This window comes from Pristis pectinata, chromosome 6, assembly GCF_009764475.1.
Source record: "Pristis pectinata isolate sPriPec2 chromosome 6, sPriPec2.1.pri, whole genome shotgun sequence".
Classification (NCBI taxonomy): domain Eukaryota; kingdom Metazoa; phylum Chordata; class Chondrichthyes; order Rhinopristiformes; family Pristidae; genus Pristis; species Pristis pectinata.
The window spans coordinates 109,104,434-109,119,255 of NC_067410.1; the positions used below are offsets into that span (position 1 = coordinate 109,104,434).

General features: G+C 45.2%; 1 protein-coding gene across 4 annotated transcripts in view; it reads left to right on the top strand.

Annotated features, from left to right (window-relative positions):
- The window catches only part of phc3 (polyhomeotic homolog 3 (Drosophila)), an 87,409-nt gene extending 73,823 nt beyond the window's left edge, over positions 1 to 13,586 (top strand). For all 4 annotated transcript variants that reach the window (XM_052018866.1, XM_052018865.1, XM_052018868.1 and 1 more), the window contains 3 exons: positions 3,996 to 4,146; positions 5,556 to 5,784; positions 7,931 to 13,586. In XM_052018866.1, coding sequence (XP_051874826.1) covers positions 3,996 to 4,146; positions 5,556 to 5,784; positions 7,931 to 8,085 — 535 coding nt within the window. In that variant the 3' untranslated portion in view covers positions 8,086 to 13,586. The remainder of the gene's footprint in view (positions 1 to 3,995; positions 4,147 to 5,555; positions 5,785 to 7,930) is intronic.
- Positions 13,587 to 14,822: the final 1,236 nt, after the last annotated feature.

The window sequence follows — 14,822 nt, forward strand, 5'->3', positions numbered from 1 at the left end:
TTAGAATAGGAAAAAAGAGATAATTAAGGATGCAGGATCTCGACCTGAAACGCCGAAAATTCCTTTCCTCCCACAGATGCTGCCCGACCTGCTGAGTTCCTCCAGCAGATTGTACGTCGCTCCAGATTCCAGCATCTGCAATCTCCTGCATCACCAAAGGCAATTTGAACACTGCTAACGTTTTAAGTATTTTCTATTTATAATCATTCTTCCTAATTTTTGCCAGATCCCTACTTCGCATCTTCAAGGTCAATTTTGTTTCTCTCTCCACAGCCGCTGAGTATTCACAATAAATCTCTGTAATTCTTTGACCAGGTTTTCGGTGACCCCTCCTAAATTCCTCTTAAAATAAAAACAGGAAGTGCTAAAAAGAATCTGCAGAGACAACTTTTGAAGTCGATGACCTTTCATCAACACTAATGGGTTAGAACTTTCTGCCAGCAGCAAGCTGCATTGGCTTGCCCCTGACCCACCCGCTTACCTCTTGTAGATCCATAGGTGTTATATATTCTGATGGCTCTCAGCGGTGAATCCCTGTGCTGCGGTTTGTACATGCAGAGCAGTTAACGTGGAGGTGTGTGGACCCAGAACAAGGCTCACCCAGAAACACTTTGACCATGAGCCAAACCTCTCCTCCTTTCCTAACTAGTGTTTCAAACATGTTCTGACTGCGCCTGATATTGAAAAACATGAAAAAGATCTCTTAAGTAATTAATGGAGACACAAGAGACTGCAGGTGCTGGATTCTAGGGCAAGAAACAATCTGTTGAAGGAACTCTGCAAGTTGAACAGCATCTGTGGAGGGAAATGTACAGTCGACATCTGGTGAATTAATGAATCCATTTGAAAAGTTAGTGTTAGTAATACTTATGAAAATGTATTCACAGAAGTATTACACAGGACAGCATGGTGATGCAGCTGTTATTGTAACTGTTCCTTAGCTCCAGTCACCCACATTGAATCCTAGCCTCGTGTGCTGTGTGTGTGGAGTTTGCACATTCTCCCTGTGATCGCGTGGCATTCCTCCGGCTTTTCCTTGAGTTTTGATAGTCTTGGAACTGAAACATTAACTCTTATTTCTCTCCCTGCATAAGCGTGCTGACCTGTTGAGTATTTCCAGCATTTTCTGGTTTTATTTTTGCTTTCCAGCATCTGCAGTATTTTTCGATTGTCCTCCGGGTGCTTGGGTTTCCTCCCACACCCCAAAAATGTGCAGTTTGGTAGGTTAATTAATCAGCATAAATCGGCCCTGGTATGTCAGTGAGTGGTAGAATCTGGGGGGAGTCAGTGGGAATGTGGGGAGAATAAAAAATGATTAGTGTTGGGTTAGTATAAATAGATGGTTGATGGTTAGCACGGACCTCAGGGGTCAAAGGGCCTATTGCCATGTTCTGTGGCTCTCTCACTATGATACTATAAATTTAAAACAAAATATTTAAGTAAACTCAAGCAATTAAAAAAAAACTTTAATGTGCCAAATATACGCCTGGACCCCTGACAATGTTCATCTTCGAAATGAATGGAATTGCAGAACCAGTGCTGAGTTTCCCTGGCTCTGCTGTTTCAGGCAGATTCACCAGGGTACATGCTGGAAATTGCTGCCAGTTTTGCCAAGGGGAAATAATGGGAGTAAAGCTATTAATAGAATTATTGAAGGCAGTGACTCCTCAGCTAATGGCAGTGGCCGGTACAACAATGCATCAAATGTCAGTCAGTTCCCACAGGGAGATTTGTATACATAACAGAGGGCAACTTTGGAGTGCAGACAGGGAAACTCCAGTGAGGTCGGGACCCGTGCTTTGGCGAGGAGGACCAAACGAGGCAGCATTTCCGAGCAATTTGCATCCAACATCTATTTTCTGTGGGAAAGCTGCAAGATTCGTTCGATAGCATCTCTGTGAAATGCTTTGGGAGGCTTCACCATATTAAAGGTGATGGTTGCTGTTCTGATATCTCAGCTCATCAAGCGCACAGGAGGGGAGCTTTGAAAGTTGCCATCAAAGCCAAGGAATGGCACATCATAGAAACAGGCCCTTCGGCCCACCATGTCCATGCCGGTCATTAAATATTCATGTAGACTAAACCTATTTAATAGCTCTTGGCAATTCATGTGCTCGTCCAGATACTTTTAAAATGTTGTGAGAGTACCTGCCTTCACCACCTTCTTAGGCAGTTTGTTTCAGATTCTAACCAGCCTCTAAGTGAGAACTTTTTCTTCAAATCTCCTCTAAATCTCCTACCTGCTGAACTTAAATTAAATTGGTTTATTATTGTCTCATATACTGACGTACCATGAAAAACTAGTTTTGTATACAGTCCATATAGATCATATAATTACAACAGTGCATTGAGATAATACAAGGGAAAACAATAACAGAATGCAAAATAAAGTGTTACTGTTACAGAGAAAGGGCAGTGCAGGTAGACAGTAAGGTGCAAAGTCATAACGAGGAAGATTGTGAAGTCAAGAATCCATCTTATTGTACTAGGGGACCATCCAATAGTCTTATAACAGTGGGATAGAAGCTGTCCTTGAGCCTGGTAGTACGTGCTTTCAGGCTTTTATATCTTTTGCCTGATAGGAAGGGTGAGAAGAGAGAATGTCCGGGGTGGATGGGGTCTTTGATTATGTTGGCCGCTTTACCGAGGCAGTGAGAAGTATAGATAGAGTCCATGGAGGGGAGGTGGTTTCTGTGATGTGCTGAGCTGTGTCAATTCTCTGCAGTTTGATGTCTCCGTAATGGGGAAAAGTTTCTCATTATCCTCCCCATCTATGCCCCTCATACTTGGTATATCTTCAACAATGGCTGTTCTAGGTTAACTGCTGGATAAATAGATAGAAATTTATAAATGAGCAGTTTCTATTGGGGGGCTAATCGATAGCATGTCTTTTACAGATCAGCACCAAGTTAACACCACTCATAGAACATAGAACAGTACAGCACAGTATGGGCTCCGGCCCATGATGTTGTGCACTCTGGGACTAGCTTGTGTGGCTCCTTTCAAGATAACAGATACCACTGGGCCATCTAGGGTCCAAGTCTATAGCTCCCTGAAGGGGCAACACAAGTAGATTGAGTGGTAAAGATGGCATGCCTTCATTGGTTGGGGCATTGAGTATAGGAGTCAGAAAGTCATGTTGCAGCTATGCACGATAGCGTAGCGGTTAGCGCAACGCTATTACAGCGCCAACGATCGGGGTTCAATTCCCGTCGCTGTCTGTAAGGAGTTTGTGCGTTCTCCCATGTCTGTGTGGGTTTCCTCCGGGTGCTCCGATTTCCTCCCACATTCTAAAGACGTATGGATAGGTTAATTTGGGGGTTTAAAATGGGCGGCGCGGACTCGTTGGGCCGGAAGGGCCTGTTACCACGCTGTAAATAAAATTTTTTAAAAAACTACTAGTAATTTATCAGAAAATGTAAAGATCAAGTAACATAAGGGAAAGTCAACTGACTACTTACCCTTTACATCAAGTTGAAGGACTTTATTCAAATGCTACTCATGGCAGCGTTCTCTGGTGGAGGACTGAGGGGCCAGGTGTAAAGTGCATCCAGACCCCTCAGCTCAGTACATCCATGCTCTTTACGGAGGTTAGGTTTGTTCCAGCCCAGTGTACTTCGGTTCACATACAAACAACTTATGGGCTACCTGTTCTCCTCCGAGGGGACCTCCCTGCCCCACTCAGCTTCTCCAATTTCCCAGTCCCTAATACCGTTCTGCTGCATCTGCTTTGTACCTGCACAAGTCTTGACATCCACCCTAAAGTGTGCTGATAATTAATCTAGTAGTAATCCATATGAAGGTTTCCTATGCTCTTGTATCCAACATCTCCGCTTATAAAACTATGGTTGCTGTTTGCTTTTTTTGACTTCTCAACGTGTTCTGCCATCTCCAGGGATTTGTCTATGTTCTTCTGCCCCTTGTAAGATAATGTGCTGCCCCCTTTGTTTGAAGAACTCCTCAGCAATACTTCCTCTCCTGCTTCTCTCCTCAAGGTACAACGTAGGTTGCAGCAAGCGGATGGGGCTTTTTAAGTCGGACAAGAGCTCACGGTGGAACAGAAAGCCGGAGCCTCACGTATTCAGTCGGCGGGGGAGGAGGGCCAACATCCTTGAAGGAGCATCAGGAGACCACTTTATGAGACAGGTATAAAGGATGTGAGAATAACAAGAGCAGACTCAATGCTTTGTTACACTTCAGGTTCATTCATGTTGCTCCCTTGAGTACAAAGCCCAGTGAGGGTCAGTAACATCCGTGCCCAGTTGCGTTGGAACATATTGCAATACGTTTGTTTGTATTTATGGGGTTGCTAGCAAGGACAACATGAAAGATAATTTTGGCTTGACAGGTCATTATGCAGGGTTATGATTATAGGGGTGTATAAAATCATGAAGAGCATAGATAGGGTGAATGCACACAGTCTTTTCCCAAGGAAAAGGTAATCAAAAACTAGAGGGCACAGGTTTAAGGTGAGACGGAAAAGATTTAAAAGGGACCTGAGGGGCAACTTAGAACATAGAACACTACAGCACAGTACAGGCCCTTTGGCCCACAATGTTGTGCTGACATTTTATCCTGCTCTAAGATCTATCTAACCCTTCCCTCCTACATAGCCCCCTATTTCTCTATCTTCTTCATGCAGAGGGTGGTGCATAAATGGAATGAACTGCCAGAGGAAATGGTTGAGGCAAGTACAATCACGACAGTTAAAAGACATTTGGATAAGTATATGGATAGGAAAGGTTTAGAGGGATATGGGCCAAACGCAGGTTAAAGGGACTAGCTTAGTGGTCAAAATAGACGTGTTGGGTCAAAGGGCCTGATTCCATGCTGTATGACTCTTATGTCTGGATCAGGGTTGGGTAGCCTTGGGAGTGAAATTGGAAACTGAGTTTTTTAAATTTGTTCAGGAAGAACCTTTTGAGCCACTTGTAGACAGTCCTGCTGGAGAAGGATTGCAGAAAAGATTCACAAGGAGGTTGCGGTTCAGGAGGACTTGAGTTAGAAGGAGAGATTGGGCGGGCTGGGACTGTTTTCCCAGAAACAAAGGAGACCGAGGGGTGACCTTATAGAGGTTTATAAAATCATGAGGGGCATAGATAGGGTAAATGCACACAGTCTTTTTCCCAGGTGGGGGAATCTAAAACTAGGGGGCATAGATTTAGGGTGAGAGGGGAAAGATTTAAAAGGGACCTGAGGGGCAAGTTTTTCACACAGAGGGTGGTGGGTGTATGGAACGAGCTGCCAGAGGAAGTGGTAGAGGTGGGAACAATTACATTTAAAAGGCATTTGGACAGGTACATGAAAAGGAAAAGTATAAACACAGGCAAGTGGGACTAGCTCAGTAAGACACCTTGGCCGGTATGGGTGAGTTGGGCCGAAGGGCCTGTTTCCGTGCTGTTTAACTCTATGACTCTAAGAATTTGATTACAAGAAGTGGGATCAGCACCGAGGAATCGCCAAGATTCATTATAAACTAATCATACAGTTGTAAAGTTCTGCTCTGTTGTCTGATTGGACAACCTCTGAACCATCTCATTGTTATCTCCTCCCAGATGCCGGTTGGTTTCCCTCCTGCAGAAGAGGCCACGGCCACGTCCAACCCACCGCTGCCCGAGGAGGCCGTGAGTGTCGCCATGACGACCCGCCGTCGGCAGAATGAGCGGGAGCGGGAGATGCGCGAGCTGAGGATGAGGGAGGCGCCGAACTGCGGCGAGGCGCTGCACGCAGACCCGACGACGTGGACCGTCGATCACGTGTGGGAGTTCATATACTCGCTGCCAGGTGTGTGCCGGAGTCACTCCACCTGCCTATCCGCAGGCTCCGGGTGGCGTTGAGGGAGGGGCTGACACGCGACGCACAACGAACTCATCACGAGGGGAGGTAACCGATATAAAAAGGTGGAGGTGAATCCAGGTGAGGGGGGTTGATAGGCAGGTGAGGGAGGCGGGAGAGTGGGAATGATGTGAGAAACTGGGAGGTGATAGGTGGAAGTGACAAGAGGGCTGAAGACGATGGAATCTGATAGGAGAGGACGGTGGACCATTCAAAAAAGGGAGGGAGGTGGGGAGGGGAACCAGTGGGAGGAGTGTGTGGGTGACGGGCACATGGAGGGGAAAAGGTAGGGTGATGGGGGCCAGTTGGATCAGGAGGAAAAGGAGAAAGGAGAAAGGAAGGTGAGGGGGGAGGGACAGAGAGGAGCAGTTACCAGAAATCAGAGAATTCGATGTTCATGCCATCAGGTTGGAGACTCCAGGTTGGAGGAGTGTAAAGGGTTGGTGGGGGGGGGGGGGTGAGTGTGTGGGGACAATATTATAGCCCTCATTCAGCATGGTATTCAGTCTGGAATTGTGGATTCAGCCCATAGAAAGAAACCTCATAAATATGATCATCGACCAGGTGGGATCTCCGTATTTACAGCTGTGAGACATCCTACTCTAGATTCACACTAAAGCGTGTCCATCCTCCTGTTAGCTTTTACAAAGGATAAACGCATGGCAGCAAATGATCCATCTCAACCCTTCCACACCAGGTTCCTGCTCCACTCCAGTCTGTCCCTTAAACGGCCTCTGCATTATCTGCTTTCACCACTCCCTGTGGAAGCAAGTTCAACATGCTCTTTGGCTGCAGAAGTTTCTTCTGAATTCTCTACTGAATGTCTTGATGACCCTCTTACAGAGTTGTACAGCACAGAAACAGGCCCTTTGGCCCACCCCGACCATGCTGACCTTTTCACCCGTCTACGCCAATCCCACTTGCCTGCATTAGGTCCATATCCTTCTATGTCTTGCCTATTCAAGTGCCTGTCTAAATGTCTCTTAAATGTAGTAATTGTATCTGATCTTACCACCTCCTCTGGCAGTGAGTTCCACATACCATGCAGTCTCTGTGTAGAAAATATTACCCCTCAGATCCTCTTTAAAACTCCTTCCTCTCATGTTAAACCAATGCCCTCATGTTTTTGATGCTACTGCCACAGGAGAAAGATTCTGACTATCTACGATATCTATGCCTCTTAAAATTATAAATACCCTGTATTGGGTCACCCCGCAGCCTCTTTTTTACCCTAACCTCTAGTCTTCTGGCATCTCACCTGTGGGTAACAAAGGTACAAAAATATCCACCAGGGCTCCACCTATATCCACCCTTGATCCTGGGATTGATCTCATCCAGCCTTGGGGTTTTATTCACCCTTACGTCGTCTTTGGTCATACACTTCTCCTCAGTGGAAGTCTTGGAACACAGAACGGTACAGCACAGGAACAGGCCCTTTGGCCCACGCTGTTTTGCCGAATTAATTAAGCTGATGATGCCTAATTAAACTGATTTCTTCTGCCTGCACATGGTCCATATCCATGCATATTCATGTGCCTAAGAGCCTCTTAAACACCTCTATCATATCTGCCTCCACACCACCCCTGACAGCGCATTCCAGGCACCCACACTCTCTGTGTAAAAAAAATTAGCCCCACACATTTCCTTTGAATTTCTCCCCCCCCTCACAAATGCATGCCATCTAGTATTAGGCATTTCGACCCTGGGAGAAAGATACCGGCTGTCTACCCTATCTGTGCCTCTCATAATTTTATAAACTTCTGTCAGGTCTCATTTCAGCCTCTGCCGCACCAGAGAAAACAACCCACGTTTGTCCAACCTCTCCCTATAGCTCATACCCTCTAATCCAGGCAGCATCCTGGTAAACCTCTTCTGCACCCTCCCCAAAGCCTCCCCGTCCTTCCTGTAATGGGGCGACCAGAATTGAGTGCAGTACTCCAGGTGTGACCTAACCAAAGTTTTACAACCTTCTCTCGACAACAGCTCCAATCCAACAATGTAAAACAGCTTGGACACTGACCTTTGATCACTGTTTTAACTGAAAACACCCCCTTTAAGGATACTCCTGATGGTTTTGTGTGGTTTCCATGTGCAGGTTGTAAGGACATAGCTGAGGAATTCCGATCCCAGGAGATTGATGGGCAGGCTCTGCTCCTGCTGAAGGAGGACCACCTCATGAGTGCCATGAACATCAAGTTGGGTCCAGCACTGAAGATCTGCGCCCGCATCAACATGCTGAAAGAGTCCTAACCTTCCTCATCTCTAGTGTAAAAGCTGCTAAACCCTTCCATTTTGCTGATTTTTAAGAGGACAAGCGTTAGGACCTGAGCTGGTATGATTACATGTACCTGCGAGGACCTTGTGGTGGACTATTAGAGCGAAAGGTCAGAGCAATGTTACCTGAGGATCCCTTGTCTTTACATATAGAACCTCCAAGAACTTCAAGGGAAGTTACCTTCAACAGGATCTTGCCAAATCTTGAGTTCCAACAATTCAACTCACACCCGTGCGTTGCCAAAAGGGCTTCAGTTCTCCGACTATGATGTCACCTCAACCAATAGGACCTCCCTCCTCCAGCCACTGCTGTCCATCAACTCTTATTGACTGGCATCGAAGGACATCCTGGTTCGACTTTTTGGTTCACATCCTCCTTTTATTCCCTTCCACTTCTCAGGGTGACAAGAAGCCGAGCTGCACCTTGAGAATGTGATGGGGAGCCATCACGTCGATACCACCCTTGGGAGAAGTGCAGTTGAATCACTTGTTCTGTCTTCAGTGGGCTCCAACATATCCACTGAGCCGCCTGCATCAGTCTGAACACCTGAACTGGAATCTTCAGTTGTTGATACAAATGACCCCATCTCTGGGGCTTGTTTCAAGCTCGGGTCAGTACCCACCCAAGTTCAGACACAATCTGGAGGGTAGATTTGACCATGTAGTAGATTATGTCAATATTTTTCGGCTCAACCAAAAGTGACTCCCACCAAAGTCACCAAAATTTGTGTGTGAATGCATGTGTGTGTGTCTGCATGTGTGGGTACATGAACACACGTGTTTGTGGGTACATGTACACGCATGTTTGTGAGTGTGTGTATCTTGCTTTAATCTGTTACAGTTGCAGAGACAGGTGACAGGGAACCTGCAGTCAGACAGGGAGAAGTGGTTCATTCAGAGATTTTCTGACCACCCACCATGCTGAATGCAGTGAAGCCATTGATGCTTTGACCCTAGTCTGGCCCCAAAAACTCTATAGCTTGCTGGCATGAGATGCTGGATCCCACAGTCTAGGTTTCCTCCACCTTCCCTTCCTCTTACAACCTTCAGGTGTTTGAAACCCAAACCTGGCAACACTACAGGTGTAACTTTCAAATTAATACTTGGGGCTAAACACGCCGTATCGGATTGTCCGGCCATTAGAGTGCAGAATCCTACAGCACAGAACGGGACATTAATCCTTTTCCAAGGAGCTGCCAAACTCTTTCCCAAAGCTCAGCAATTTTTTTTCTTTTCCTCATCTTTTTTTCTGAGTTACCTTACATTTTAAAGCCGGAAAGGGGATGTGCCAAAGATTTGGCTGCTGTTCCGGGGGGTGCTGAGGGAGAGCTGTACTGTTGGAAGGATGAGACTTCAAACATAGGCCCTGTCTGCTCTCTTAGGTGGATGTGAAAGATCCCATTGTTTCAAGTGAAGAAGAGGAGATATCCCTTGGTTAACATTGTTAAAGTTAGATGGCCAAATCTTTACTGAAAATCCAAAAACTGCAGATACTGGAAATCTGAAATAAAAACAGAAAATGCTGGAAACACTCAGTGGGTCAGGCAGCATCTGTGGGGAGAGAAACAGGCAATGTTTCAGGTCAGGGACTCTGCATCAGAACAAAGAGTGCTGCCCCTAAACTTTTAAATTGTTACCTTTCTGCAGATGCGGCCTGATCTAGCCAAGTCATTACCTTGTTGCTGTTTGGGGATCTTACTGTGCCCATAATGACTGAACACTTCCTACATTGCAAAGTGATCTCACTTTAAAAGGCCATTCACTGGTTGGGCTTACTGAAAGGGAGACGAGGGAGAAGTCTCTCTATGTCCTTGGGTTCCTAGCTACTTTTAGCTTCATTATCGAAATGGAGTTTATTGTCATTTGCACAAGTACATGTATGCATAGGTGCAATGAAAAACTTACAGCAGCACCACAGGCACATCGCAAGATCTAAGCAGGATTCATGAGAAAAACATGAATTAAACATAAACAATTTATACAAGAAAGAACACAATTAGAACAAAAAAAAAGTCCATTTTAGTGCAAAGTGGTCATAGTGTTGCTAAACTGTAGGGATTAGGGTTGTGCCGGTTGGTTCAAACACCGAATGGTTGAAGGGAAGGAGCTGTTAATTGGTATTGGTATTGGTTTATTATTGTCACTTGTACCGAGGTACAGTGAAAAACTTGTCTTACAAACCGATCTTACAGGTCAATTCATTACACAGTGCAGTTACATCAAGTTAGTACAGAGTGATTTGATGTAGTACAGGTAAACAAATAACAGTACAGAGTAAAGTGTCACAGCTACAGAGAAAGTGCAGTGCAATAAGGTGCAAGGTCACAACAAGGTAGATCGTGAGTTCATAGGTCATAGTCCATCTCTTTGTATAAGGGAACTGTTCAATAGTCTTATCACAGTGGGGTAGAAGCTGTCCTTAAGTCTGGTGGTACGTGCCCTCAGGAATAATAATTCTACCAGTTCTTCAGCTCAAATCAAAAAGCTCATTCATTAATCTTCAGTGCTTGGTGTTTTCAGTTACGTGTAAACTTCAGATGTTTAACCTGAAAATGAAAGCTGGACACATTTCTATAATGGATTATCATTCTGGATTTGCAAGCCTCCGAGCCGTTATGCTTTGATTTAACCATTACTGCATTGTGCTTGAGCTGTTCAGAAGGATTTCCTCACCCGTAAACGGCGCAGATCCCAATGGGCACTTCCAGCAGCTGCTTGTCATTGGTTGGTTTGTGAGCTGGGTGGGACAGAGATCATTTACCCTTCCTCTTGCCTCTCTACCAGGGTCTTGGTATCCAACCTGAATGCAATGGGGCCCAATCACAGGGTCTTTTTCCCAGGGTGGACATGTCAAATAATAGAAGGCATATCTTTAAACTGAGAGGGGCCTAGTTTAGAGGAAGTTGGTGTGGCAAGTTTTTTTTACACAGAGAGTGGTAGGTGCCTGGAACACACTACCAGGGGAGGGGGTGAAAGTGGATACGACAGCAATGTTTAAGAGGCATGTAGACAGACACATTAACAGGCAGGGAATGGAGGGATACAGACCATTTGCAGGCAGACGTGCAGTTTAAATTGGCATCATGGTTGGCACAGACATTGTGGACCAAAGGGCCTGTTGTTATGCTGTACTGTTCTATGTTGGGTTCAGGTTGAGCTGGGTGTATATCTTGACAGGACATTCAGAGGCTGTACTGTGCCAGTTCTATCTATCTCAGGACAGTGAGCTTGGTATCACTGCCTCTGCCCTCTGTTCTTGATCAACACTGATGTGTGTGCAGCGCAGTGTCTTCTGCTTTCCTGCAAATTCTTTTTGGATTGGCTCAGATAGATAATGGAAAGAATTAGTCGGGCGTGGGTCGGTACCATTTACCATGATCTGGTTAGGTTGTAGTTTTTCCCAGAGCAAACCTGTACACTGGACTGACGACATTAGAATCAAAAATAGAATATCAAACCTCCTTTAAACTATTCCTCTCTCACTTTAAGGATATGCCCTCTAGTATTTGACATTTCCACCCTGGGAAAAAGATTGACCCATTAATCATTAACTTTACGTCATTAACCAATAGGGCACTGTGTTGAGTATTTGCAAAATTAATGGTTTGCCCAGCCTCTTCTCCGTACCTTGTCATTTGTCATTGGAGGTGCGTCATATGGGTCACATGGTTAGTGAGATCAGAATTTGGTTCAAAATTACCGGCTTTCCCTTTAAGATTAAACTTCCCTTCAAGTACAGACAACTACATTGAAAATCTAGTGGATTGAAGGTGGAAAATTGGTATATTACTGTCACATATACCCAGATACAGTGAAAAACTTTGTTCTGCATGCCATCCATACAGATCATTTCATAACATCAGTACATCGGGGTAGTACAAGGGAAAACAATGACAGGATGCAGAATAAAGTGTTAGAGTTACAGAGAAAGTGCAGTGCAGGCAAACAATAAGGTGCAAGGCCATAACGAGGTAGGTTGTCAGGTCAAGAGTCCATCTAGGGGACTGTTCGTCAGTCTTAGAAAGTGGGATAGAAGCTGTCCTTGAGCCTGGTGGTACGTGCTTTCAGACTTATGTATCTTCTGCGCGATGGGAGAGGGGAGAAGAGGGAATATCCGGTGTGGGTGGGGTCTTTGATTATGTTGGCTGCTTTACCGAGGCAGCAAGAAGTGTAGACAGAGTCCATGGAGGGGAGGCAGGTTTCTGTGATGCGCTGGGCTGTGTCCACAACTCTCTGCAGTTTCTTGTCCCGGGCAGAGCAGTTGTCATACCAAGCCCTAATGCATCTAGATAGGATACTTCCCATGGTGCGTCAATAAAAATTGGTGAGGGTCAACTGGGACATGTCAATTTTCTTTAGCCTCCTGAGGAAGTAGCGGTACTGCTCCACTTTCTTGGCCATGGTGCCTACATGGTTCAACAGGACAGGCTATTGGTGGTGTTCACTCCCAAGGTAGTGGCTCCCAAGTTAGATGTGTGTGAGTGTATGATGACATGATATTAAGCCACAGGGATCTGCCCTGGGTTTGATGCTCTCTAGCGGAGTGGAATGATTAGAACTGGCCTCAAAACTCCTGGAGTATCTGTCAGGGTCTCTGCTGATGCTGCTTTTACAGAGATCTTCCTGGCAAATGTGCGTGGGTGCAAATGATACGAAGGCTGTAATGGCTGCCTGGTGCAATGGGCACTGCCGTTCTCTGGTTAGTTTGAAGGTGAAGAGTCCCCACTTTGCCATCACTTATTGTCCACAGAACTGTGGTCTAGCAGGAGCCCGAAGAGGAGAGAATTAATATACCATGTCGGCCGCACTTGTGGGTAACAGTAATCAGAATGGCAGCTCATTGAAGTGGTGCATTGGGTTCAACTTCACCCAGGCTGATGGCAGATACAGCCACTTCCAGTTTAACAACAGTGCGGGTGGAATTGGTCTTGACACCACCATCCTGATGGATTATCTTCCGGCTCCCTCCCAAACTGATGTTCGGCCTGTTGGTGGATCACAGGGACCGATGCAAAAACAGTTAACTATTTAACAAGGCTTTTGGCAAATGGCCTCTGGAAACTATTTTACTGTCTTTATTGCAAATTATGAATGTTTTTCTTCTAATGTATAGTGTTATTCTAATTCCATGGAACACTTGTAGGCACATTAAGCCACTGCCAATATTGTCTCTGATAGCTTTGAGAAGGCATTTGATTTAAAGAGTCAGGGACACAATATTGGCCCACATCGACTCTGCATAGCTGCCCAATATCTGGCGCAGGAGCAGATTCAAGTCATGCTCAGTTTTTCCCAACAGATGAATAATTGCAATATTCTGTTTTGTACATGGGTGTATTTTTTATCTGTTGAATGTGCAATAGTTGTTTAAGCATCTACATGGGTGTTGCTGTGGTAAACACAGCTGTGACAAAGTTTTCACGATTAAACCATGTCAAAACCAACCAGCCAAGGGTCTTGTGACCGTCATCCCCAAATATTTCCCATCTCTCGTGTGCCAATGGTTTTGGTTTATTAAAAATGTTTTTAAAAATGTGCCTTCAACTTTAATCAATAAGCAAATCAGTGCAGATATTGGAAGTCTGAAATAAAAGTGGGAAATTCCAGAAACACTCAGCAGGTCAGGCAGCATCTGTGGAGAAAGGAACAGAATTAACATTTCAGGTAAATGGCCCATCATCAGAGCTTTTCTCTCTTCATTAATTCACAGGTTGTAGACAATGAAGGTAAAGATATTGGCCATCCAATAGGTCATTAGAAGTCTTCATAGAAAGCTATAGCATGGGAAAAGGCCATTTAGTCCATCATCTCCTTACCAGCACCAGAAGATTTCAGGCTAATCCCAGTTTCCAGTTCTTGATCCATTGGCACAAGTGCAGACCCAAGCATTCTCCTCAAATCTCAGCAGTCCTTGCGATGATGGGCCTCTGATGTAGAATCAGGTTGTAAATTCCCCAATATCGGGGAAGATTCATAGTCATACGGCACAGAAACAGACCCTTCGGCCCAACTCATCCGTACCATCTGTGTTTTCCAGCGAGCTAGTCCCACCTGCCTGTGTTTGGCCCATAGCCCACCAAACATACTTATCTAGATGGCTTTTAATTGTTGCTAATGTGCCCGCTTCAACCACTCTTTCTGGCAGCTCATTCCAAATACGCACCACCCTTTGTGTGAAGAAGCTGCCCCTGATGTCCCTTTTAGATCTATCACCACTGATCTTAAACCTATGCCCTCTTGTTTTTAGCACCCCCTCCCTGGGAAAAAGACTGTACTTTCACCTTGTCCATGCCCCTCACAATTATATATACCTTGATCAGGTCACCCCTCAATCTCCTACGTTCCAGAGAATAAAAGTCCCAGCCTACGCAACTTTTCTTTGTAACTCAGGCTCCCAAGTCCAGGCGACATCCTGGTAAATCTTTTCTGTACTCTTTCCAGTTCAATAACATTTTTCCTATAACAGGGTGACCAAAATTGTACACAATACTGCAAGTGTGGCCTCACCAGCGTCTTATATAACTGCAGCGTAACTTCCCAACTCCTATAGGGAGAGCAGAAAATGCCTAGATGAGGGTGCGTGAGTTGGTGGGACATGTAGGTGACAGTGTTCCTGTGATATATCTGTGTTAGCCTTGGCTCAGTTGATAGAACATTCACTTCTCAATGTAGTTTCATGAAAGGAAAAACAAATTGATGATTTATTTGAAGAT